The 20,327-nt window shown below is 42.5% G+C and overlaps 2 protein-coding genes across 3 annotated transcripts in view; one reads left to right on the top strand and one right to left on the bottom strand.

Moving 5' to 3' along the window:
- The first annotated feature begins 128 nt into the window (after positions 1–128).
- On the top strand, positions 129–7,050 carry nr1i2 (nuclear receptor subfamily 1, group I, member 2). The gene is made up of 9 exons (XM_070838135.1): positions 129–207; positions 1,585–1,791; positions 3,059–3,189; positions 3,352–3,521; positions 3,597–3,832; positions 3,949–4,094; positions 5,848–5,964; positions 6,132–6,237; positions 6,324–7,050. Exons 2-9 carry the CDS (start codon positions 1,604–1,606, stop codon positions 6,478–6,480), a joined length of 1,251 nt encoding a protein of 416 aa, XP_070694236.1. The 5' UTR covers positions 129–207; positions 1,585–1,603; the 3' UTR covers positions 6,481–7,050.
- A 2,213-nt stretch (positions 7,051–9,263) lies between these two features.
- Positions 9,264–20,327, bottom strand: part of gsk3ba (glycogen synthase kinase 3 beta, genome duplicate a) — a 30,102-nt gene continuing 19,038 nt past the window's right edge. Inside the window, exons 4-11 of one of the 2 annotated variants that reach the window (XM_070837958.1) lie at positions 17,017–17,127; positions 15,102–15,232; positions 14,220–14,326; positions 13,867–13,964; positions 13,622–13,729; positions 11,970–12,156; positions 11,325–11,423; positions 9,264–11,207 (exon numbers count right to left, since the gene is read on the bottom strand). In XM_070837958.1, the coding sequence (XP_070694059.1) occupies positions 11,137–11,207; positions 11,325–11,423; positions 11,970–12,156; positions 13,622–13,729; positions 13,867–13,964; positions 14,220–14,326; positions 15,102–15,232; positions 17,017–17,127 (912 nt within the window). In that variant the 3' untranslated portion in view covers positions 9,264–11,136. The remainder of the gene's footprint in view (positions 11,208–11,324; positions 11,424–11,969; positions 12,157–13,621; positions 13,730–13,866; positions 13,965–14,219; positions 14,327–15,101; positions 15,233–17,016; positions 17,128–20,327) is intronic. The other variant, XM_070837959.1, reaches the window with a different exon arrangement.

Raw genomic sequence — 20,327 nt, 5'->3', positions numbered from 1 at the left:
ATGTGTCTCCTTAAACAGACACGGTGTCTTTGACGACCATCAAGAGGCACCCGGTCGTCTGACATGGGCGGGAGATGAACACCAGACCGGCCCAGCAGGAGGAAGAGCTTCGTCTTCACCGGCTGACTGAGGAACCTGAAATCCTCCAGGACCTGAGGCGAAACCGTGACGACCACAAACAGCTGTTTGGACACCTGGAGGCACCAAGTCAGTGAATGAAATCATCTCAATCTCCCTCTGATTGATGAAAGTCGACATTTAAACAGGTAGAGGAAGGAAGAGGAGGTGTTTTCAGCTTAGTTTGAGGTTGACAGAGTCTCTCACATGTTTTCAGATTATTAAGACATTTCTGTTTGCTGGGTCTCACAGTTCATGTCGCCTGTCAAATCAAAGGCGTGACGGTAGAGGTGCGTCGGCCAAAAATTGGTTTTTACGAGCTTCTACTTGAGAATCGACATGTTTTCTCTGAGTGACTATCACAATTTTAATTGCGTAAATGTACGACTGTCATTCACTGTGGACCCAGCGGCCTCTTCTCCCTCTGTTCCCCCGATGAGGGCAGCAGGAGGACGGTCAGCTCTCCTCCAGGACCTCCGTTGAACCGCTGGAGGTTCACTGGCACAAAAACAGTAGCTTTTTTTAAAATATCTTCATGCTGGCGAGACAATATTAGTGAAAATTACAATTAAAAATGTGGCTAAAAATCAGGACCACAAGGTATTACTGCACATATGACACATTTCTTTACACCTCATTATATCAATGATTATCAGATTAATAATTTATTTTCAATAGCTTCCATATGTGAGGCAAGGGACTCCAATCAGTATGGGAAGTGATTACTACTTTGGACCTCTTGACATTAGATGTGCCTCCTCTATTTTTTTTTTTAATGAATATCTGTATAACAATGTGAGACCTCTGGCAAAAAGCTGGATTATTTTTGGGTCCTCTATTTTTCATGGTTCTAGTGAAATAAATGTCACGCCTGAGCTGTTGTACTTGGCGTTATTTAGTTTATGAATGTTACCAGCTACTCTAAAATGCATAAATTGCTGTGAATGATGAGTCCTGATCAGCATATATTTGAAACTGAGTGTGGTTTTATGGAGATGGGCATTAACGTTATTCTTATTTCTAATTTCATAAAGGTCATGAAGTAAACTGGTCCCAGCTGGTTGCCTCTAGCTCTGCATTGGCCTGGCAAGGTTCGAGCTGATTTAGAGCTGTAGACGGTGTGTGGAGCCATTATCAACCCCTGACGTGCAGAATTGTATAGATTTAACAAGAACTTTAACATGAACACCAGCTCTGATGTGTTTAGTTACAGTACAGTCATGTCATTTAATAGACAGTTGAAAAAGCATGTTTAAGATAAGTTCACTACAGATCATAAGTCGTATTTACATTTTTGTGATAAGCGTTTTGCAGGGACTGATGAGCTTGATCTCACAGTGCTGTTTGTACTTGTGGTTGTCAACAATGAAACCTCACACACCCTGACACTTCGTACAAAAACAATGTGGCACTTGAAATGAATATATATGAAATTACTAATGCAGTTTCACACTGATTATCTTACAGAGTCACCCCGTAGGTGAGGATGAGTGAGAGGGCCACTGGAGCGCAGACCATCCGAGAAGCACTCACAAGGCAAAATGAGGAGGATGAGGACGAGGAAGGGAATTTGTCCGAGGACGATGAGCCGAAAGCCTGCGGCGTGTGTGGAGATCTGGCCAAAGGTTACCACTTCAACGCTTTAACGTGCGAAGGCTGCAAGGGCTTCTTCAGGTGAGGTTGTTTGACTCAGCCTTCCTCACTCCTCCTCTAGTCTGTACTTCTACCTCCAGCCTGTTATATTATTGACTTGAACGTCTATAACAACCTTCCCATTCTTCTTAAATATGCGCTTGTGGGCTTTAAACGAACAAACTCACTCGTGCCCATCAATAAGGCAGATTTCTAGTTTTCTCAGCTGATTAAGTACATTTTCTGAAACAAGTAGCACAACACATGTTTCACTCCAAACACTGATTCATGTCTGAAAAGTAAATAAATTCATCAACACAGTTTAGTGTAACTTTATTATGCAGCAGCTTGACATCCAGATTAACACTGAAAAACACTGATAAGCACAAAGCTAAAAACAATCAAAAGTTGTAAGCTTGAAAAACTGTATGTTAAAATTGATTTAAATAAAGAAATGTAAACATGCAGCCAAATTGAAATCTTTCTTAATCAATGCTTCAGTAAGGAAAGGCAAATTGTCTTTCTGTTGTTCATTTTAAAGAGACGTTTATTCTGTAATTTGACCTCTAATAGTAACAATAATGTCTATTGGTCCAATAATTGATTGACAGAATCAACAGCAATTGATTATTGCTCAAATCAAGAATACCAAACATTTGCTGCTTCCAGCTTTCCAAATATGTGGCTACGATGCTTTTTTTTTTTTGTCACGTATCACAGATAACTGAATATCTTGTGCCAGCCGTTTGAAACAATTTGTAGCCATCGATTTGTGCAACACTTTTAGAGCAGCATGTCTGAAAATAGAAAAGTGGTGTAAAAGTCTTAGCCAGCTCATCAGCAGGTCAGAGGAACATAACCGTACATACTCTGTACATCTAAGTCATAAACCCAGATTGTTGCATATTGATGTCAGAAGATAAGAAAAATTTTGCCAATGCTTTGAGAATAATAGTTTTCATTTGAGACAATTGTGGCAATCTGACAAACAGCAAAACACAGAAATGAGAAATGTATTTGTGTGTGATTTTGAGCTATAAATGAACCTGCCAAAATATTTAATATTCAATTATAAGTGTTGCCACCGGATTTCCCATTGACTCATTGATTGAATGTAGATTGTGCGGTTTTACACATCTGAAACAAAAGATGGTGCCAGTGTGATGAATATCTTTCATTCCATACATCTCAGTCACCTGAATCTTTTCTTGCACACAGTAATACTACAATATGATGTGTGCTTCCATTCATGTGATTTCAAACTTCCAACTGACTTTTGAAAGCTAAGTGAGTTTCTAATTAAATGCAGACGGGCCATAAAGAGGTCAACGCAGTTCCGCTGTGTGTTCCTGAATAAATGCAACGTAAACAAAAGCAACAGACGGTCGTGTCAAGCCTGCCGCTTCCATAAATGCCAGGCCATAGGCATGCGCAAAGAAAGTGAGTAGCATACAAAGACAGCAAGTTATTTTAAGATAAACCCTTGATTTGGAATTTGATGCTGTTTGTTTTTATTACATAAACATAATAGTGTATGTTTATGTGGAACTGATATTTTATGTTATATCTATGTTTGCTTTATTTTTTTTGTGAACTTGTTAGTGGTCATGTCTGAGAGGGAGGTGTTAGAGAGGAGGATCCGGATCAAGGAGAAGAAGATGCGCGACGCACCGATGCAGTTTTCATCCCAACAAGAGGAGACCGTTCAGGAGCTGCTCTGTGGCCACCGCGGCACTTTTGACTCAGCATTTTACCGCTTCAGTGGCTTTAGAGTGTGTGAATGACCGCAAGCAGGTGTTGTCATCGTCAGTGGTTTAAGTTGTCTGACTGATGTTTTCTTTTTTCAGCCCATGGACAGAAACATCTTTCCTGTGAGTGAGAACAGCAAGTCTACCAGTGAGCCCTCGTGCGCCTGCTCCCCCCCCTCCTCCTCATCTAGTCTCTGTGGTGGAAGGGAAGAGACCCAAGAGGGTGAAGAGGCCATAAAAGGTGGTGTTTTCACTGCTCTTCCACACGTGACTGACCTCACAACATACATGATCCAGGGCATCATTAGTTTCTCCAAAAGTCTTCAGGGCTTCAGGTAAATGCCTCAATGCATGTAAAATATGTTTCAATGGGCATGTTTTTTTAATGACTGAATATCTGTTTGAAAGAATTGGTTCACAATTAAGTGTGTGTCACACTGATCTCTCACAGGTCTTTAACCATCAGGGACCAAATTGCTCTGTTGAGGGGAGCTACATTCGAAGTTATGCAGATCCGCTTCAACATGGTGTTCAACGCAGAAAAAGGCATCTGGGAATGCGGCCATATTAAATACTGCATAGACGACGCTGTACGAGGTGAGACCACTGACACGAACAAAAGCCAAAGCGTGCTTTTACATTTTCAAAGGGGGTAGGTGAGGCTGTTTCTATTGTGCAGTGTGAATTAGTACAAATAAACACCATAAATAAACCTTTGAAAATTTGCACCGATTCAGTTTAGCTCTTCATAACATACTGTTGGAATCTTTTAAATATTTCCTAACCTTTGAGGGAAGTTTATCTTTTATGTGCATGACAGACAAGTCATATTGAAACCTGCGTTAAAACACTTTTTTAGTCACATGTGGGCAGCACAACAAGCTATAAACACAACACTGAGATATCATCACCTCATAAAGTTCATTATTCATTCATTCATTGTCTATTCCGCTTAGTCTTAAGGACCGCGGGCCTGCAGATTGGTGCTGGCCAGGTAGTGTACAAAAGTACAAAGGTGTAAAAGTAGCCAGAAGTCTCCTGCTGCTGGAAACGACACTGAGACTGAACCGTAACAGTAAGATTAGGATGGATTAGCATGGATTGAAAATAGAAAAGCACTTGATGGGACTGTACAAATGGAGACAGGATAGGTAAGTGTTAGAAAGCTACAACTATGATCTGATGCTGATTAAAGAGTGCAGAGGTATGTACTGTATGTGAGGAATCCTGGTTGACACTGGTTGAAGGTAATCAAAACAAAAGCAGCCTCAGACATGTCAAGTACCTTTGATTTACTTTTAAATATACTGCTTCAGTGGTACATTTTCCAGCATGATATTTGCCAAAAAAAAAAGGTTTCCTGACCTGATGAGGGAGTCAGTGTTAAGGGGTGTTAGTTTCTCATCTCACTCGTGTAGTTTTCCGTTAGCCTTGCACCTCTAAGTTACATATGAGGTTGCAAAGTGCTAATCTGAATCCAAATACCTCGCTCTGGACATGCTTATAGATATTATATTTGTTATTTGTGAGCTGTCAGGCGTGTAATAAAATGAGTGTACTTCTGTCGCCTCGCTTGTCTCGTGCTCTCAAACGTGTAACATGACTCCTGGAGGAATGTTGTCAAACTGGTACTCCTTTTCTCAAGATCGAGATTCATTCTTCCAGCTTTGTACTCAAGACGGTCTTTAACACAGCTACTGTCTTCATGTACTGTGCTGTCTCTCAAAATGTTTATGGGATATTCACAGTAGGGTTAGGAAATAATTCAGGCCCACATAGAATATTACTCTGATTGCTGGGCTGGGGTCTGTTTAAAATTCATATTAGGACACTTTGGATGGAGTACATGGAATATGAAACTGGACATAACCATATTCTTCATGCTACATTAGCAATGATGTTTTTTATGATGTTTTTTGTTCAACTCTAACATAATTTCATGTGTACCTGTCTACAGATTTACATTTTTATCCTGTGACACGAATACTTTTGTAAAGGAAAGATCTAAATGCTGTGATAACAGTCCTGATAATGATTTTGCCTACATTGTCCATCCTTTATTTATTCATTCATTTCCTGAAGATATTTCACAATAAAAGCCTTGCTGGGCCGATAAATTGCCTCCTGCTTTTCTTGAGGCCAACGGTTTGAGGCTACATTACCCAAATCTCAGACCAAACTGTCAGTGGTCGCGTTGCATTATGGGTGGTGAAGGTACCATATTTTGACAAGGAAGAAGAATTTGTGCAATAAAAAAAAGAATGTATTTGGTTCTCCTTCATAATTTATTGTTTTCCTAGTCCTGCCGTCTCTGTCATGACATTAACGTCTGTTCACCTGTGTCTTGTAGCGGGTTTCCAGCCGCTGCTGCTGGAGCCTCTGTTCAAATTTCACCACACGCTGCGCAAACTGGGCCTGCAGGAGGAAGAGTATGTTCTCATGCAAGCCATGTCCCTGTTTTCTCCAGGTAGCAGCACGTCTTCATCAGCTCATCCCAGTCCTTGCTAATCAGTCATTTATGAACCCTAACTGTAGAGACAGTGAGCACTGACTAACATAAAAGTATATTTTCAGACCGTCTCAGGCTCAAGTTGCTTGAAATTAGTTGAGATTTGTTCTTATTTCATCTGTCAGATCGTCCAGATGTTCAGCGGCACAGTGTGATTGACAAGCTTCATGAAAACCTGGCGGTCACACTAAAAACCTGGATTGACTGCAAGAGAACAGGACCAGAAAAACAGTGAGTGTCACTGCACACCAAGTGCCACCCATTCAGTCTGAGATCTTTCACAGGTTAAATCTCCTTTGTTTTCTCTCTGCCTCCAGCTTGCTGTACCCCAAAGTGATGGCCTGTCTCACAGAACTGAGGACGATGACCGAGGAGTACAGCAAACAGATTCTCCACCTTCAGGACATCCAGCCAGACGACATCTCTCCTCTCATGATTGAGGTGGTCAGTAAGAACCCCTGTAATGACTTGTAATACTGACATCCGCCACACATGGACAGCTCAAGCCCTCTGGGTCCACCTCTGCTATTTAATAACAGAGACCCCAAAGTGAAAACCAGCTGATTGCACTCAGTGATTCAAAGTAATTTTGTGTTTTTGGCGGTGGACAAATGTGTCAAAATACTAAAGACTGCATTTCTGTCATGTAAGTCTTAAGCGTAGACTTCACAAAATCCTGAACAGATGAAGATGATTGTTAAGCTGACAGTCGGCGTCAGTGAAGTCCTAGATATCATCTGTTCTCTGCACACTACCCGCAAGTCAAAGACACTGTGAGTAAGGCAGCATTACGTTTTTAGTACCGCTGGATTACCGTGGATTTGTTATTTGCTTGCTTACAGTAAGAACATATTGTGCGTCTATGAATGAATGTTTTTTTTTTAATGAGACCATGAGGCATGTGTTTTCTCTCAGACGATGGAAGGAGCTGTAGCTGCAAAGACAATCTTTTTGTGTTTTATTACCTCAGCTTGTGTTAAGTTTTATGTTTTGATGCCATCACATAAAACAAAAATGCTCTTTTCTTATTGTGAATAAAACTGGCTAAAGGTGTTTTTCTGATTAAAGCTTAAGTGATGGTGCCTCTAGGGTCATAACAGGGTAAATACTGCCCCACTGTGGTCAGACTAAAAACATGGGATAACAGGAGTGTAACTGAGATGTCAGACCACCCGTCATGATTAACCCATCTTTTATTATATCCAACATTTCTTAAGTTTCAATATATTGACTAATCACTAATTTAGTCCAGACTGAAATATCTCGACAACTATTGGATGGATTGCTGTGAAATTTTGTACAGACATTTATGGCGCTCAGAGGATGGAGCCTACTGACCGTGGTGTTCCCCCGACTTTTCCTCCAACGCCGCCGTGATGTTGAACCTTGTGGTTTTCAGTGAAAATAGCCTATAATGCGTTTGGTGATGCGCTGACTTCTGTACTTTGGTTAATGACCAAATGCCTCTGAAACTAAAGGCATTCCCATCAGCCTCAGCTGTACTTTGTGTTTGGGCCTTTCTATCCCCCCCCCTCACACACACTGGCAGTATCAACCACTCAAAGCCCTTTTACACTACGTTCACTTTCATCTGTTATTCATACCCTGATGGGAGGTTGCCAACGCTGCCATCATGAGGAAACTAATCATTCACATGCACTGACATGTCTCTGGAGCAGTTTGAGGTTCAGAGACTTGGGATCTAATCACTGATCTCCCAATAGGTGGACGACCCGCTTTACCTCTGAGCCACAGCCACCCATTTGGCAGCTTCACACAAAATGATATCATCCTTAAAATATCGATGGCCTTAATACCAAACTTTAACTCTGAGCGGCTTCATATATACCGACTCTAACGTCCATTCGTTTTTTGTTGTTTTTTTGGGCTATCTGAAGAGGCAACAGCACTGTCACTAAAAGAAGACGGGGCAGACAAAGAGTTTGATCATTTCCAGGCTATCCTACTCTTTATTTAATGCAAATTACAGTACCAGGGAACTATTCCTCAGAGCACGCAGAGGGAATATTTACAGAGGTGCACATTTAGCATACCTTCACAGAACAAAACAAAAAAGAACAAAAAAACAAAAAAAACAAACAAAACAAAACACATGAAATAAAAATTTCAGTCACAAACAGAGGCATTCAAGTAGTAGTACTGTTATACAGGATGTTTTTGTAGTATTTTCTATGATTTTTCTTTTCTTAAACCCCAGTCAGCATACTGAGCTAGTATATACACTAGTATAATATAACCTACTAGCGTATATACTTGCTTGTCATCTTTTTTGGTAACTTTTGTGTTGTGTTTATTGAACTGGAGTCAGGGGTAGGGTGAGGTGGTCAAACTGTCAGGTGGTAGCAAGACGTTCATGAATGCAAAATTACAGCAAGCAGGAGACAAGACGAAAGGCTACATGACTCGACCCCTTAGGTGCTACTGAATTCCCCCGAATATGCAGACAGGGAGGAGGACAAGCAAAGAGGACAGAGAAACAACAAAATATCCAGAGAGAGAAGAAGAGAGACAGGATACATGGCTGCCTCTGAGGATGGCTCATCACAACTACATCTTAGTTTGGCTTTGGTAACAGAACCAACACTGTGAGTAATACAGAAACTGTACTGTATTGTGTATATATACAGTATATGAGGCCTTTTTAACCCCTGCTGCCATCCACAACAACCCCCCCCTTTACCCACTTCATGCCCCGGAGTCTGTGCCAGGACTGTGGTGTACATGTTTGTGCGTGCATGTGTGTCCAAGATAAAACATCTAAGATTAACACTTGTCTACCGTATCTTCAGTTAAGGAAAATAACCTTACAATTAACAATGTCTGTATCTTACAGTTATCTGTGCGATGAAAAAGGGAAAGAGGTGCGAGTGGAGGGGATTGAGAATCAAGTTGAAGAAGTGTGAATGTGTGTGTGTGTGTGTGTGTGAGTGAGTGTGGGGCAGGGTAGCAGGACATTCAACAGCACCAAAGGGAGAGTCACAATATCAGGGGGGGGGGGGAGGGAGGGGATGGGTGATGGCAGGGGCAGGGTGAGGGCAAGGGAAACAAGGCGAAGGTGTATGAAAGCAAAGGCACTCCAAACTATAGTTACACTATACATGACTAGTTCTTGTTACAATAATACAGCTGTCATCTACTGTACTGTACAGGTAAGATTGAACATATGGCTGGATAAAGCTGATCATCATCATCGTCATCATCTACTATATCCATAAACAACATCAGCTTTGCCCTGATTCTGTTTTTTTTTTTTGTTTTTTTAAAATCATTTTCATTTCTTTCCCTACCCTCCGTCATCTTTGTTTTTGCTCATAAACAGTACATGGGTCTGCATATATACATACCTTGAACACAACATGGAAAAAAAAATAAATCAACATAACAACATAAAAAACAACATACGAGTCATACAAGTCAGAATTTTGGTGAGGAGCATTTATACTGTATATACAAATTCTGCTTTTTTTCTCTTCATTTCATTTTTTTTTTCTTTTTCTTTTTTAAATGTAGTGAGTATTCTCTGTAAATAAGACGCTTCGACAGACTGTACCGAGTCGCTCTATGTGCGGCAGGTGGAGGGGGAGGGAGGGGGGGGGAAGGGACGCTAGGCTAACACTTCAGTCAGTGGTCACAACACATGAGACGGTCGGCGGTGAGCCAGAGACCGCCACCGCGACCTCTCAAGGGGTCGAGGAGAGGGAAAGTGTTCAGAGACATCTTGAGTTCTTCGCAGAGACGGACAGGAGGAGGAGGAGGAGGAGGAGGAGGAAGAGCTAGACGGGGGAAGAAGTTTGTCTAGACGCTGCACTGTCACAGAGACGCTGTTACAGACAGAGTCGGTACAAAGACGGGGAATAGAGCGATGCCCTAAATCCATCTACAGCCTCAATACAGACAACACAGGAGAACGGGGAAGTGACTGCTGGAATCTAACCACACTCCAGCGGGGAAAAAACAAACAAACGATAAAAAAAACAACAAAAAAAACACCACCTTATCTAAATCTATTGTCTTTAGGCAGCAGCAAATATTGCCACTGCTCTGCCAGATATGAGCTCACCATAAATGATTTCTGAACCATTGTAGTTAATATACATATATCTATATATACTTTTTATACATAAGGAAAAGTAATATATAAACTGTGTATGTATGCATGTTTGTTTTGTATTGTATGTATATATTATACAAGCACACAAGAGCAGATACATGTCACATCCATTGCACATGGCAATCCAAAAACATCTGCCCAGGGGTACAAAACAAAACTTAAAAAGGTTGAGTAAAACAGCTTGCTAACCATTTAAAAACAACCCCAGGCAAAGAAAGAAAAAAAACAACCTGTCCAAACACCAACCCCACGCGTGGACTGCTTCTCCCCACATACATCAGGATCATCATGCATCCATGTGTGTGAGGATGTGTGCGTGTGTATATGAGTGTGTGTGTGTGTGTGTGTGTGTGTGTGTGTGTGTGTGTATACCCGTGCGTGAGCCTCATGCCTTGTCTGCGGAAGTGGAGGTGAGAAGTGAGAGGGGGCGGGGTGACCCCCAGGTGATCCTAACCATACTCAGGCCATGCACTACAGGAGGAACCAAAGGGGGGATCGGCCAGGGGACACAGGGGTCAGAGGTCAGAGGCTGAGGTTGCAGAAAAATGGAACAATGTGGGGGAGGACAGATAGGAAGGGGAACAGCTTAGGACTTTTTCTACAGATTGTCCTCTTACAAACATTAGCAGGCTAGCATTGTGTATACATGTACAGTGTACTTCTATCAATAGTACAGTCAACAACACCTCTTGCCCTGCACTTTGCCTCCCCGTTGAAAGGGCACGGAGAGATGTCTTTGGCGGAGGATGGAGTAGAGTTCAAACAGCTGGATGAGGGGCCAGTCAGGGAGAAAAGAGGCAGATTAGGGATGCTTGGATTGTGGTCGTGGCATGGGGCTGTTGGCTAGCTGTTGAACCCGGACTGCGTCAGCATCGCTCCGCTGCCGTCAGGGAGGAGAGCAGGGCAGAGCAGAGCTGAGCGGAGCTCACCCCTGGCCGGGGCAATGGAGAGGCCGTGGGCTGGGGCTGAGACCGGGGCGGGGCGGGTCGTCTATGGGCTCAGGAGGTGGAGTTGGAGGCCGAGGCAGAGGCGGTGGTGGTGCTGGGACCTCGCTCTGTGCTGCTGCCATCTACGGACAGGAAGAGGAGACGATCATTCACACTTAGTTACAATTACTTACAAAAAGTTTGACCAGCAGCTGCAAGCCGTACTGGCAGTTTTTTAAGTTAGCAAGTGTGGCTCTGACCTGTGGTGGCAGAGGCGTTGGTTGGGGTTGAGGCGGCGGCCTGACTGCGGGCGTGAGCAGGGATGAGTATTGAGGCCAAAGAGGGATTACTAGATAACTCTGAAAGACAAAGAACAAGTTACCAGGGCGTGTTTTCTAAAGCTTCCTGCAACTCCAGGATGGATGGTGATGGACAGAGATCACATGTCAGCCACCAATGGAAACGTCCCAGAGGGGATATGTAACAATAAGAGGCAGGAATATTTTCTAAAGTGAAGAAGTAATAATGCTAAATGGAGGAGAGACATTTTTAAAGATCCACTTATGTGTAAATACTATTGATAATGTGATGGCCTCTAATGAACAAAATATCTTTGGGTTTTGAGGATTCATTTGGAGACTCTCCCTTTGGACTCTGTGATGGACATTTTCCAGCATTTTCTCACATTTTTAGACCAAAATAATCAGCAGATAGTCAAAGAATTAGAAACATTTAAAGTTTCTGCAAGAAATGCATTTGCATTTTTTTGTCAAAACATCTAAATATGACACAAATTCTTTTGGAGTTACTATCTGGTTGAGGATGAGTGAGGCAGGTTACAATTCAAGTGTTTCAGAGTGTCGCCTGAAATGAATATCTACATGTGACTCTTCGTGTGTGCTTACCCTGGGTGGTGAAATTGAAGAGGGAGGGCTTCTCTCTCCCGTTGGGCAGTTTGACATTGGGGTCACGCAGCTCATCAAAGAAGGAGTGCGCACAGGCCTCTAGAGGGGTGAGGCGAGCCGTGGGCGTGTACTCCAGCAGGCGAGAGCACAGGGCGATGGCCTCCGGAGGCGTGCGCGGCCGGAACACCTGTACACCGATTAGATACAGAGATCAACAGTGATCACGTGAAGTCTGTTCGAGTGCTGTCAAACAAAAGAAGACATTCCAATATTAATACACACACACACACACACACACACATAAAAAATTAACCTGCTATCTTCAGTGTATTTTATAAAAACCTACAGTCCTCAGTTAAATGTAACAGTTTGTATGTAAATCAATGAATGAATGTCTTTGATTGCTACAGCTGAGTATTGACTGGCTGCAGTTGCAGAAGTGACCACAGCAGGGCGCCTGAGAGACCAACAGGAGGTCCTGCTGCTGCCTGCTGATTGGATGACTCCATTATCCAATGCAGGAGCTGTGGGTGGGCCTGCTGAGGGGAGGCCGGGAAGAGAGAAATGTCCCTTTAACACCATCCCACCTGTTTTATCCTCAATAGGACTTAAAACGCTCCAAGATAAGAGCATGAAGGGGAGAATTAATGTGACAGTTGATCAAACACAGGCTGACCTGTGAACGCACTTAATTTCTTTGAAATGATGCTGATGTCCTGTTTAATCTGCATAACTGCTGATGTATACTGTAGCTTTCTCATTTTTCTCATCTTTTATTGTCGTATATGTACTTTAGTCAGGGCATCCTGTTTAAAGGGTAAATACAATCAAAAATAAAATAAAAATGTCAGACTGACAGGCCAAAGCAGTGCAAAGTAAGAAGTGACTGAGCAGGACGGACTCTTTGGTCAGTCTGGCCCTTGTGGTTCAGGACACTGTGCTATCACTGACATGACACAGGTTCAGCATATTGAGCCAACACTAAAAACATGTTTAATAGCCAAACAGACGCATCTGCCAAATGAATGTAAAGTAATGTACTGTCTTTACCCTTCACTGTGTTTAAACTCACTCTGAAATGTAAAAAACAATTAATATGGCACGCTACTGCTGAGGGGTTAAAGTCTTGTGTGACCAATTGTCAAGACCTGAGAAACGTACTTTTAGCTTGATGGACATTTTCATTTTTAACGATGGGATCTGAGAAGATTTTTAAAGTATTTTGTGGAAATGTGTCTTCGCACAATATTAACTATGTAAAAGTGACAGCTGGTTCTGTTGTGTTCTCGATGCTATTCCAAAAGGAGAAGACAAAAAAAAAAAAAAAACACCATTTGACAGGAATACAAAGCAGCCATATCACACGACTATTTAACAGCAAGCTTAGGACGCTCCACATGCAACAGAAAAAATTAAACAACTAACAAGATGAGTTTTGTGACAAATGTGTGAGGCTGAGTCTGTTGGTTCTTAATATGGTCTAAGAAGCTCAGACCAGGTACGGAGATACTGAGGCCTCATGCAGCTCATGTTGGGGGGGTGTGATGAAGTCGGACGGCTGTGGAGTGACATGCAGGTATGGTAGAAACACAAGCATGGACACATTAGATGCTGTTGTGGTGGATCTTAGAAAAGTAAAAGGGCTCTTGTACCTGTTGACTCACCTTAGTCCAAGGGTGTGCCTTGATCTGGGGAAACTTGAACTCAGTGTAGTTGGGGTTCATCTCGCGGATCTGCTCTCTGGTCGGGGTGCCGAGAACCTGGAAGGAGCAGGACAGATGGGATGCAGACGTTAGACTCGTAAACTTAAATTCCTACTCACTTGTGGAAAAAGAAACGGAGCCCTTAGTATCGTATACGGCGGCTTTTACGCCCTGTGGGTCATCCAAGTCATTACCTTGATAATTTCAACCAACTGGTCCACGCCGCTGTCACCGGGGAAGATTGGTTGTCCTAGCAACAGCTCTGCCAGCACGCAGCCGGCTGACCACACATCTAATAAGGAAAAAGAAGTCAAGCAAAAGACTGACAGGGATGACCACACTCCACTGGTCCTCTGCTACAAATGTATGTCTGTATGAGCATCAAGTAGCACAGAACATCTGATAATATTCTCCCTCCCTCTGTTTATATTTCACAATCAAATAAATCGGTAACATATTATTAAATTAAATGAGTCACGTGCTGAGGTTAGGCTTATTACGTGGCTTTCGGGGTAAATGCTGACTGTGACAGCTGGAGTCGGCCTACCTATGCTCGAAGTGTAGTCAGTGGCGCCAAAGATGAGCTCGGGGGCTCGGTAGTAGCGAGAGCAGATGTAGGACACATTAGGCTCTCCGCGGACCAGCTGCTTAGCACTGCACACAAAATCAAAGCACACAGTCATTATCATCACAATCACCGTACTCTATTCTGCAATTTGGCCTAATAAAAATGACTCTTGAGTCTAAATGTGTGAGCGTCTATGTCTAAGGAACAAGCTCTCTGAAAGGAATAGTTACACATATTTGCCTTCTTGCTCAGAGTTAGGTGATACCCCTCTCGTGTCTGTACGCTGAATACGAAGCCAGTGGGTAATTAAGAAAAGAAATCCAAAGCTCACTAATTAACACACTGTATCTGGTTTGTTTTATCTGTACAAAAAGTTATTATTCTAGTTATTAAAACTAATAAAATAACAACACAGCTCCCGTGTCCAAACCAGGTCGGCATCTCTCTTCCATCCTGCATGTTGTTTGTTTTATTAGTTTTAATACATGGACACAAACACGACCCTCAGATACACCAACTCTGATACCTCCACATGTGAGATTGCTCACTCATATGCTACTTCCATCATCAGCGCCAAAAAACACGATGTGTTTAATTCAGCTCATATATGACAGAGCTTTCCAAGTCAGTGTGAAAAACATGCACAATATCATCGATTTTTGTCGACGACATCAATTATTTGTTGCACCCCTACAGGCAACCAGCAGAAACTCTGAGTCTTTGTCCTAAGCTAAGTTAACCGCCTGCTAGCTGTAGTGAATAAACGCATCTCCCCTGAAATGTCAATGTATTTCTTTAAATGCCAACACAAACCAGACACCTGCTGTCAAAACTAAATAAAACATGGTTACTGCGGCTCACCTGCCAAAGTCGCAGAGCTTCAGCACGGCGGTCTCTGGATCCAGCAGCAGATTCTGGGGCTTGATGTCCCGATGACAGATCCCAAATGAATGAATGTAGGCCAGGCTCCTGAACAGCTGGTACATGTACAACTACACATAGAAACACACACAGATTATGACTACGCAAAGAGCAGTCTCGGTTCTCAGCAGCGGGTTTAAGTCTGGAAACAAGCACTCAAGAATGAATTTCATTTCTATCTGCAGATGTTTAGACGACTGTGTCTCTAACTGCCTCTTCAGACTCCTGAACCTTGTTGACATGGTTTTGCAGAGATAAAATGAAACATGTTTTTATAGCTGCAAAACCTGATTCTCCCCTCAAATTCAATCAGTCATACAAAAACTGATGTTCTTCATGCAACATGTGATTTGATATAATTTACCTCTTTCTGAACCAACCCAGAATTTAAAATAAAAGCAGGCTTATGTAAATCAGTCTTTGAAACATCTCAATTAAAGTCATCATTTCCTTGTGAGACGACAAAAAAAAAAATAAATGTGTTAATATGGTGAGCCAGTATGTGCGAAGTCTTCTCATCCCACATTGCCTGTGCTAATGAACATTTATGTTGGTGTGTGTAGTTACAAAGGTAACTGTGAGTGCTTCTTCTGCTCTGTGGGGCTGATTAACCGTAGGTGTTTTTTCAATTATTTCACAGAGATAAGAAAATCATTCAAACTGACGAGGCAATGTGCAAAGAGCTTTTTTGCCTTTGAAAATTATTCTCACATTTGTCTCACATGCGTCACAGCCAAAGAAATACTTGAAAGGTAATAAATGATCCATGTGCATGGCATGCAGTCAAACAAACCAGCCATTTTACACAGTGTGTGAAATCATATTAGAGTAAAAAGTGTAGTATAAAATGCTGTGAAAAGGTTTAGTTACCCCTTTTTCTTGTACGAATCATGATACTGGAACACCTGCTACTTTAGGTCTGATGAATGTTTTCTTTTACAGTAAAGTAAGAAGAATCTGTTTACTGATAAAAAGTTAATGACACTGAAATAAACAGTGTAAGAGGAGGTCAGTGCATAAGGATGTTTAGGGGTAAGAGACTAAATTATGTTTCTTACTGACACAATTTACCTTTGACAGAATTAAATTTCCCTGGTTTCAAGGGTCATTTTGCATCTTGTGTTGCTTATTACTCATTTATTTAGTAATGAAATTCCCACTCAAATAAAAACTAACAGCATGTTTTAGTGGACCCTCAGTAGATTCTTGAGTGTAGGACAGATTTGAATTTAGAAAACAAACGTAGTATAAAATGTATGGCACATTTATCTATTATTGAGTTCAGTTCTGTATAATAAATGATTACACAGTTCTCCCCGTACATTATCCAAAAATATACAGAGCATATAACGGCTTCTGTCCTGTTCAGTGTCTGGGAAGAACGACTCACTGACAGGATCCCATCTGTAATCCAGGATAAACTAAAAGGGGATGATCGTTTATTTTGTGGGTAAAATTTGAAGACCAGGACTCTAAAACCATCAATGAGTGAACCTCACAACACTACACTCATGTTTTCTGAATTTAAACACACGACACCTTCAAATTCAGAAGTGAGAAGTGTTACAATACTGACAGAAAATAACAGTTTCATCACATATTTTTCCACTAACATAATGAAGCACACGCTTTTGTTCACCACCCACTTTGGATATGATATACTTAAATATACTACTATTTTATTTTTTCAAAAAATGATTACATTTACATGCCACTCTAACTGATGCTACCAGAAGATATTAAAAACACATTGTGTGGGAGTTTGATTAAATGTTGTTTTTCCCCGGTCTTGTTAATAAAGTGGAGCGCGCCACTTCTTGCCACAGATGTTATGAACACAAACACAGTTATGTACCTTGACATAAACCATAGGCAGAGTCTGTTTGGCTCGGCTGTAATGTCTGGCCACTCTGTAGACAGTCTCAGGAACGTAATCCAGAACCAGATTCAGATACACTTCATCCTTCTGTGGGAGAGAAGCAAAAACAAGAAAATAGAGGTCACACATGCACAGAAACAGGGGGAAAAAAATCTATTACGGTTTGTGCAACGTCAAGGAAAACAGTTTATAAGACGAGTATGACTGGAAAACTCCCTACGAAAAAAAAATAAAAGTCACATTCATGGGCTACAAATGCACATGTCTATGCACATGCCCCTTTTGTCCATCTATTTCAGGGAATATTTTCCTCCTATCCCTTCCTCTTCCCTCTCTGTGTCTCTAGTTTCCTCCGATAAAAGAAGCCGTTTGTGGGCTGACATAATGGATGTTTTTTCACTGCCTAACTGGGGATCCATTGTATAGGAGTCTTCCCCAGAGGGCAGGAAACACAACCAGTGCGTCATAACGAACTATACTCCAACAGTGGCCGCAGACAATGATATCACTTCCTCATTTCCTGGTTGGATGAGGTCTGTGTTGGAGGGCGGGCTTGTGCACGTTCTACTCTGGAGCACGCCGACCCTGAAAGGATGCTGTATCTGCGCCTCCTCCACCCAGTTATTATAGGACTTCCTTTTCCCTTCGGTTCTGACCACTGTTAGCCAGCACTGAGTCATCGGGTGTTTCTTGTGAATCCATTGTTTCAGAGTCTAGACTGTAAATCACACTCGCACTGAAATGAAACGGTTGGTAAATATTTTTAGACACAAAGCACCTTATAGATTTCGCAAAGGAGGTCGTTCGCGTATTCATTCAAGCATTCATTCATTCACGTCGTGCATGTCTGTCCCTGATGGTTTGTTAGGCGGGAAAGCCTTTAGATGACACGCTTTGGCCTCATTAGGGGTCAAATACACCAGCTAGCAGCAACAGAAGGAATCAGTGGAGTTTTATTTTGGGCTGATTTAATCAACATTTGATCACCAGAATAAGTGCCTTTATATATTACAATTACGTCCACAAATCCCATCAAAATACCAAAACCATACTGACAAGGCTTAGCTGGGAACTGTCATTTCTAATTTAATAGTAGTTAACAGTGCATTTGTTGGAAATTATTTTCATCAGTGGATTAATACACATTTGGTGCGTTAGTGATTATTTACAGAAGCAGGACGTCAGATGTTGAATTAACTCCTTGATGTGTTTTTGGACAACAATGGGGTTTATATCAGGATTTGGATACACAGGACACAGATTTGTCGACAGTAAGAAAATATAAATCATTGTCAGCTTTATCCTTAAAGGTTTCAAACCTGTAAAGATGCCCTAAAACGGCTCACCTTTTGTGGACACTAAATGTTTGACAGGAAAGCATTAGAGAGCTTCCTCTCACCAGTGGGGTGAGAACACCTAATGTAGTAGTGTCACTGACTAGTGTGGAACCATTAAACACACGCCTGTGAGGCGTACTGCCTTGGGATGATACTGCAGGCCTTCCAACTTAGCCTTCTTACTTAACTTATTTTCTCCCTCCTATTCAGTCTGGCACTGAGTGTCCGTATCCTTTTGCCTCCTCTCCCCCATCTGTTTGCAGCATTAACGGCCCAACATGCCGCTCAGACAGTGGACCGAGCTGCCTCACTGCAGGGTTGCAATACACAATGAGAGAGCTGGGCCCACGGCGAGCTCCCAGACAGACTGTGTGGTACACTTCTGTCAGCTCGATGCCCTGCTTTGTACTGACTGCCCTCTCTCTCCCGCTCACGCGCAGATGATAAGACACATAAATACGGTGGCTGAGTAAAATGCAGAGCTGGGAGGACTCGAGGACGCGGTAGCACAAACGGGAGCAGATCTCAGACGTGGTAGCTTGGCGTACACGCTCATCTGTCACCAGCATCACCCCCGCAAACACTCTCTCTTTCTCTCCTCTAGCCATGTGTGTGTGCACCCCTTTCTCTTCACTAGCAAACCTCTCATTGATAACATTTGTGACGACTAGAGGGCCCGCTCCGCCTCCTGCTAGCGCCACCAAAGCTATATTTAGCCTAGCAACAGTGATGACTCACTTCCTGCCTTCACTACAAGGCCACTTCCTTGGCTTCTTCCCAGATGATTAGCCAGGCGGGGATCTGATTGGCTCCTTGCTCACTCCAGACTAAATAATTCAGCCTCTAATTTGCTGAGAACCCTGCGTGCACCTGAACAACTCGCTCAGCTATCCATCAACAACAATTACCGTGCTACACTGTCCAATAGAAGGAGACTGGTGGAATCTGTACAGTGTGTATTACACATCACGCATGTCAGTTTCCACAAGTGTAGCTTATATTAGCTCATGTGCCCCATTGCATGTATGGTAATCGTGCTCGGCGTTACATGAGCCGACACTTAAAATAATGCATGTGAAAATCCATGTGATTAGAGAAAAGTGCAGTCAGTGTTAATGAATGTGTGAAATCAAGAAACACATACAGAGGCAGAGAAAGAGGTAGAGGGGCATATGGTGAGAGAACTATCCTCATTTTGACACACACCAATGAAGACAGTTGTAATTTGGCACTACAGATCTAAGAATAAAGCTTTAAATATGTACAGGGGCCACAGCCAGATATGTCATCATCATCTTCCTGACAAATCCTGCAGCTCTACCGACCACATGCCAGACCTGAAGCAATGCCGTTCAACCTCAGCCAGTCTATTAACATCTGTGTGTGTGTGTGTGAGAGGGCCATGCTGGGATGGTGAGGGGCAGATTAGCCTGCTAGGGGGGCCCTGGGACAAAAATAAGCTGTCGGTCCACCCAACCACTTTTGCCCCAACTCTGCACGCTGTCTATGTGCCCATGCATCTCCGAGACCATTATGTAGAGTAGAGTGCAACATGTCGACTACACATGGAAACTTCAGTTGTTTTCTTGCCTAGAGCACCAGAAACAAACCAGCACAACTATTCAGCAGGTCCACTGTGCCTGGTTGGTTATACAGCCTAAATATGAGAGCTCGGTGGATGAAGCATTAAAAAAAGACAAGGATGTGTCAGCTCTGCCCAAAGGCTGACAAAAACAACAGCTCAGACTGGTTCTCACTCCACTCAAGACTGGATTAACAACCACGCTAAGCATGCAGTTGCCTCAGGGTCCCAAAAGTGTGTGTGTCCATTAGATGCACAAACTGTGCTTCATTAATTGTAGATTGTCATAGAAATCTGTGATTGTGAGGTGCAAACCAGCATTAGTTGGTTTGGCATTGTTATCTGTTCTTGTGGTGCTGTGTCAGCTT

This window comes from Pempheris klunzingeri, chromosome 10 (genome assembly GCF_042242105.1).
Source record: "Pempheris klunzingeri isolate RE-2024b chromosome 10, fPemKlu1.hap1, whole genome shotgun sequence".
In the NCBI taxonomy this organism is placed as follows: domain Eukaryota; kingdom Metazoa; phylum Chordata; class Actinopteri; order Acropomatiformes; family Pempheridae; genus Pempheris; species Pempheris klunzingeri.
The sequence above is the reverse complement of the archived record's forward strand: the minus strand, read 5'-3'. Positions and strand labels throughout refer to the sequence as shown.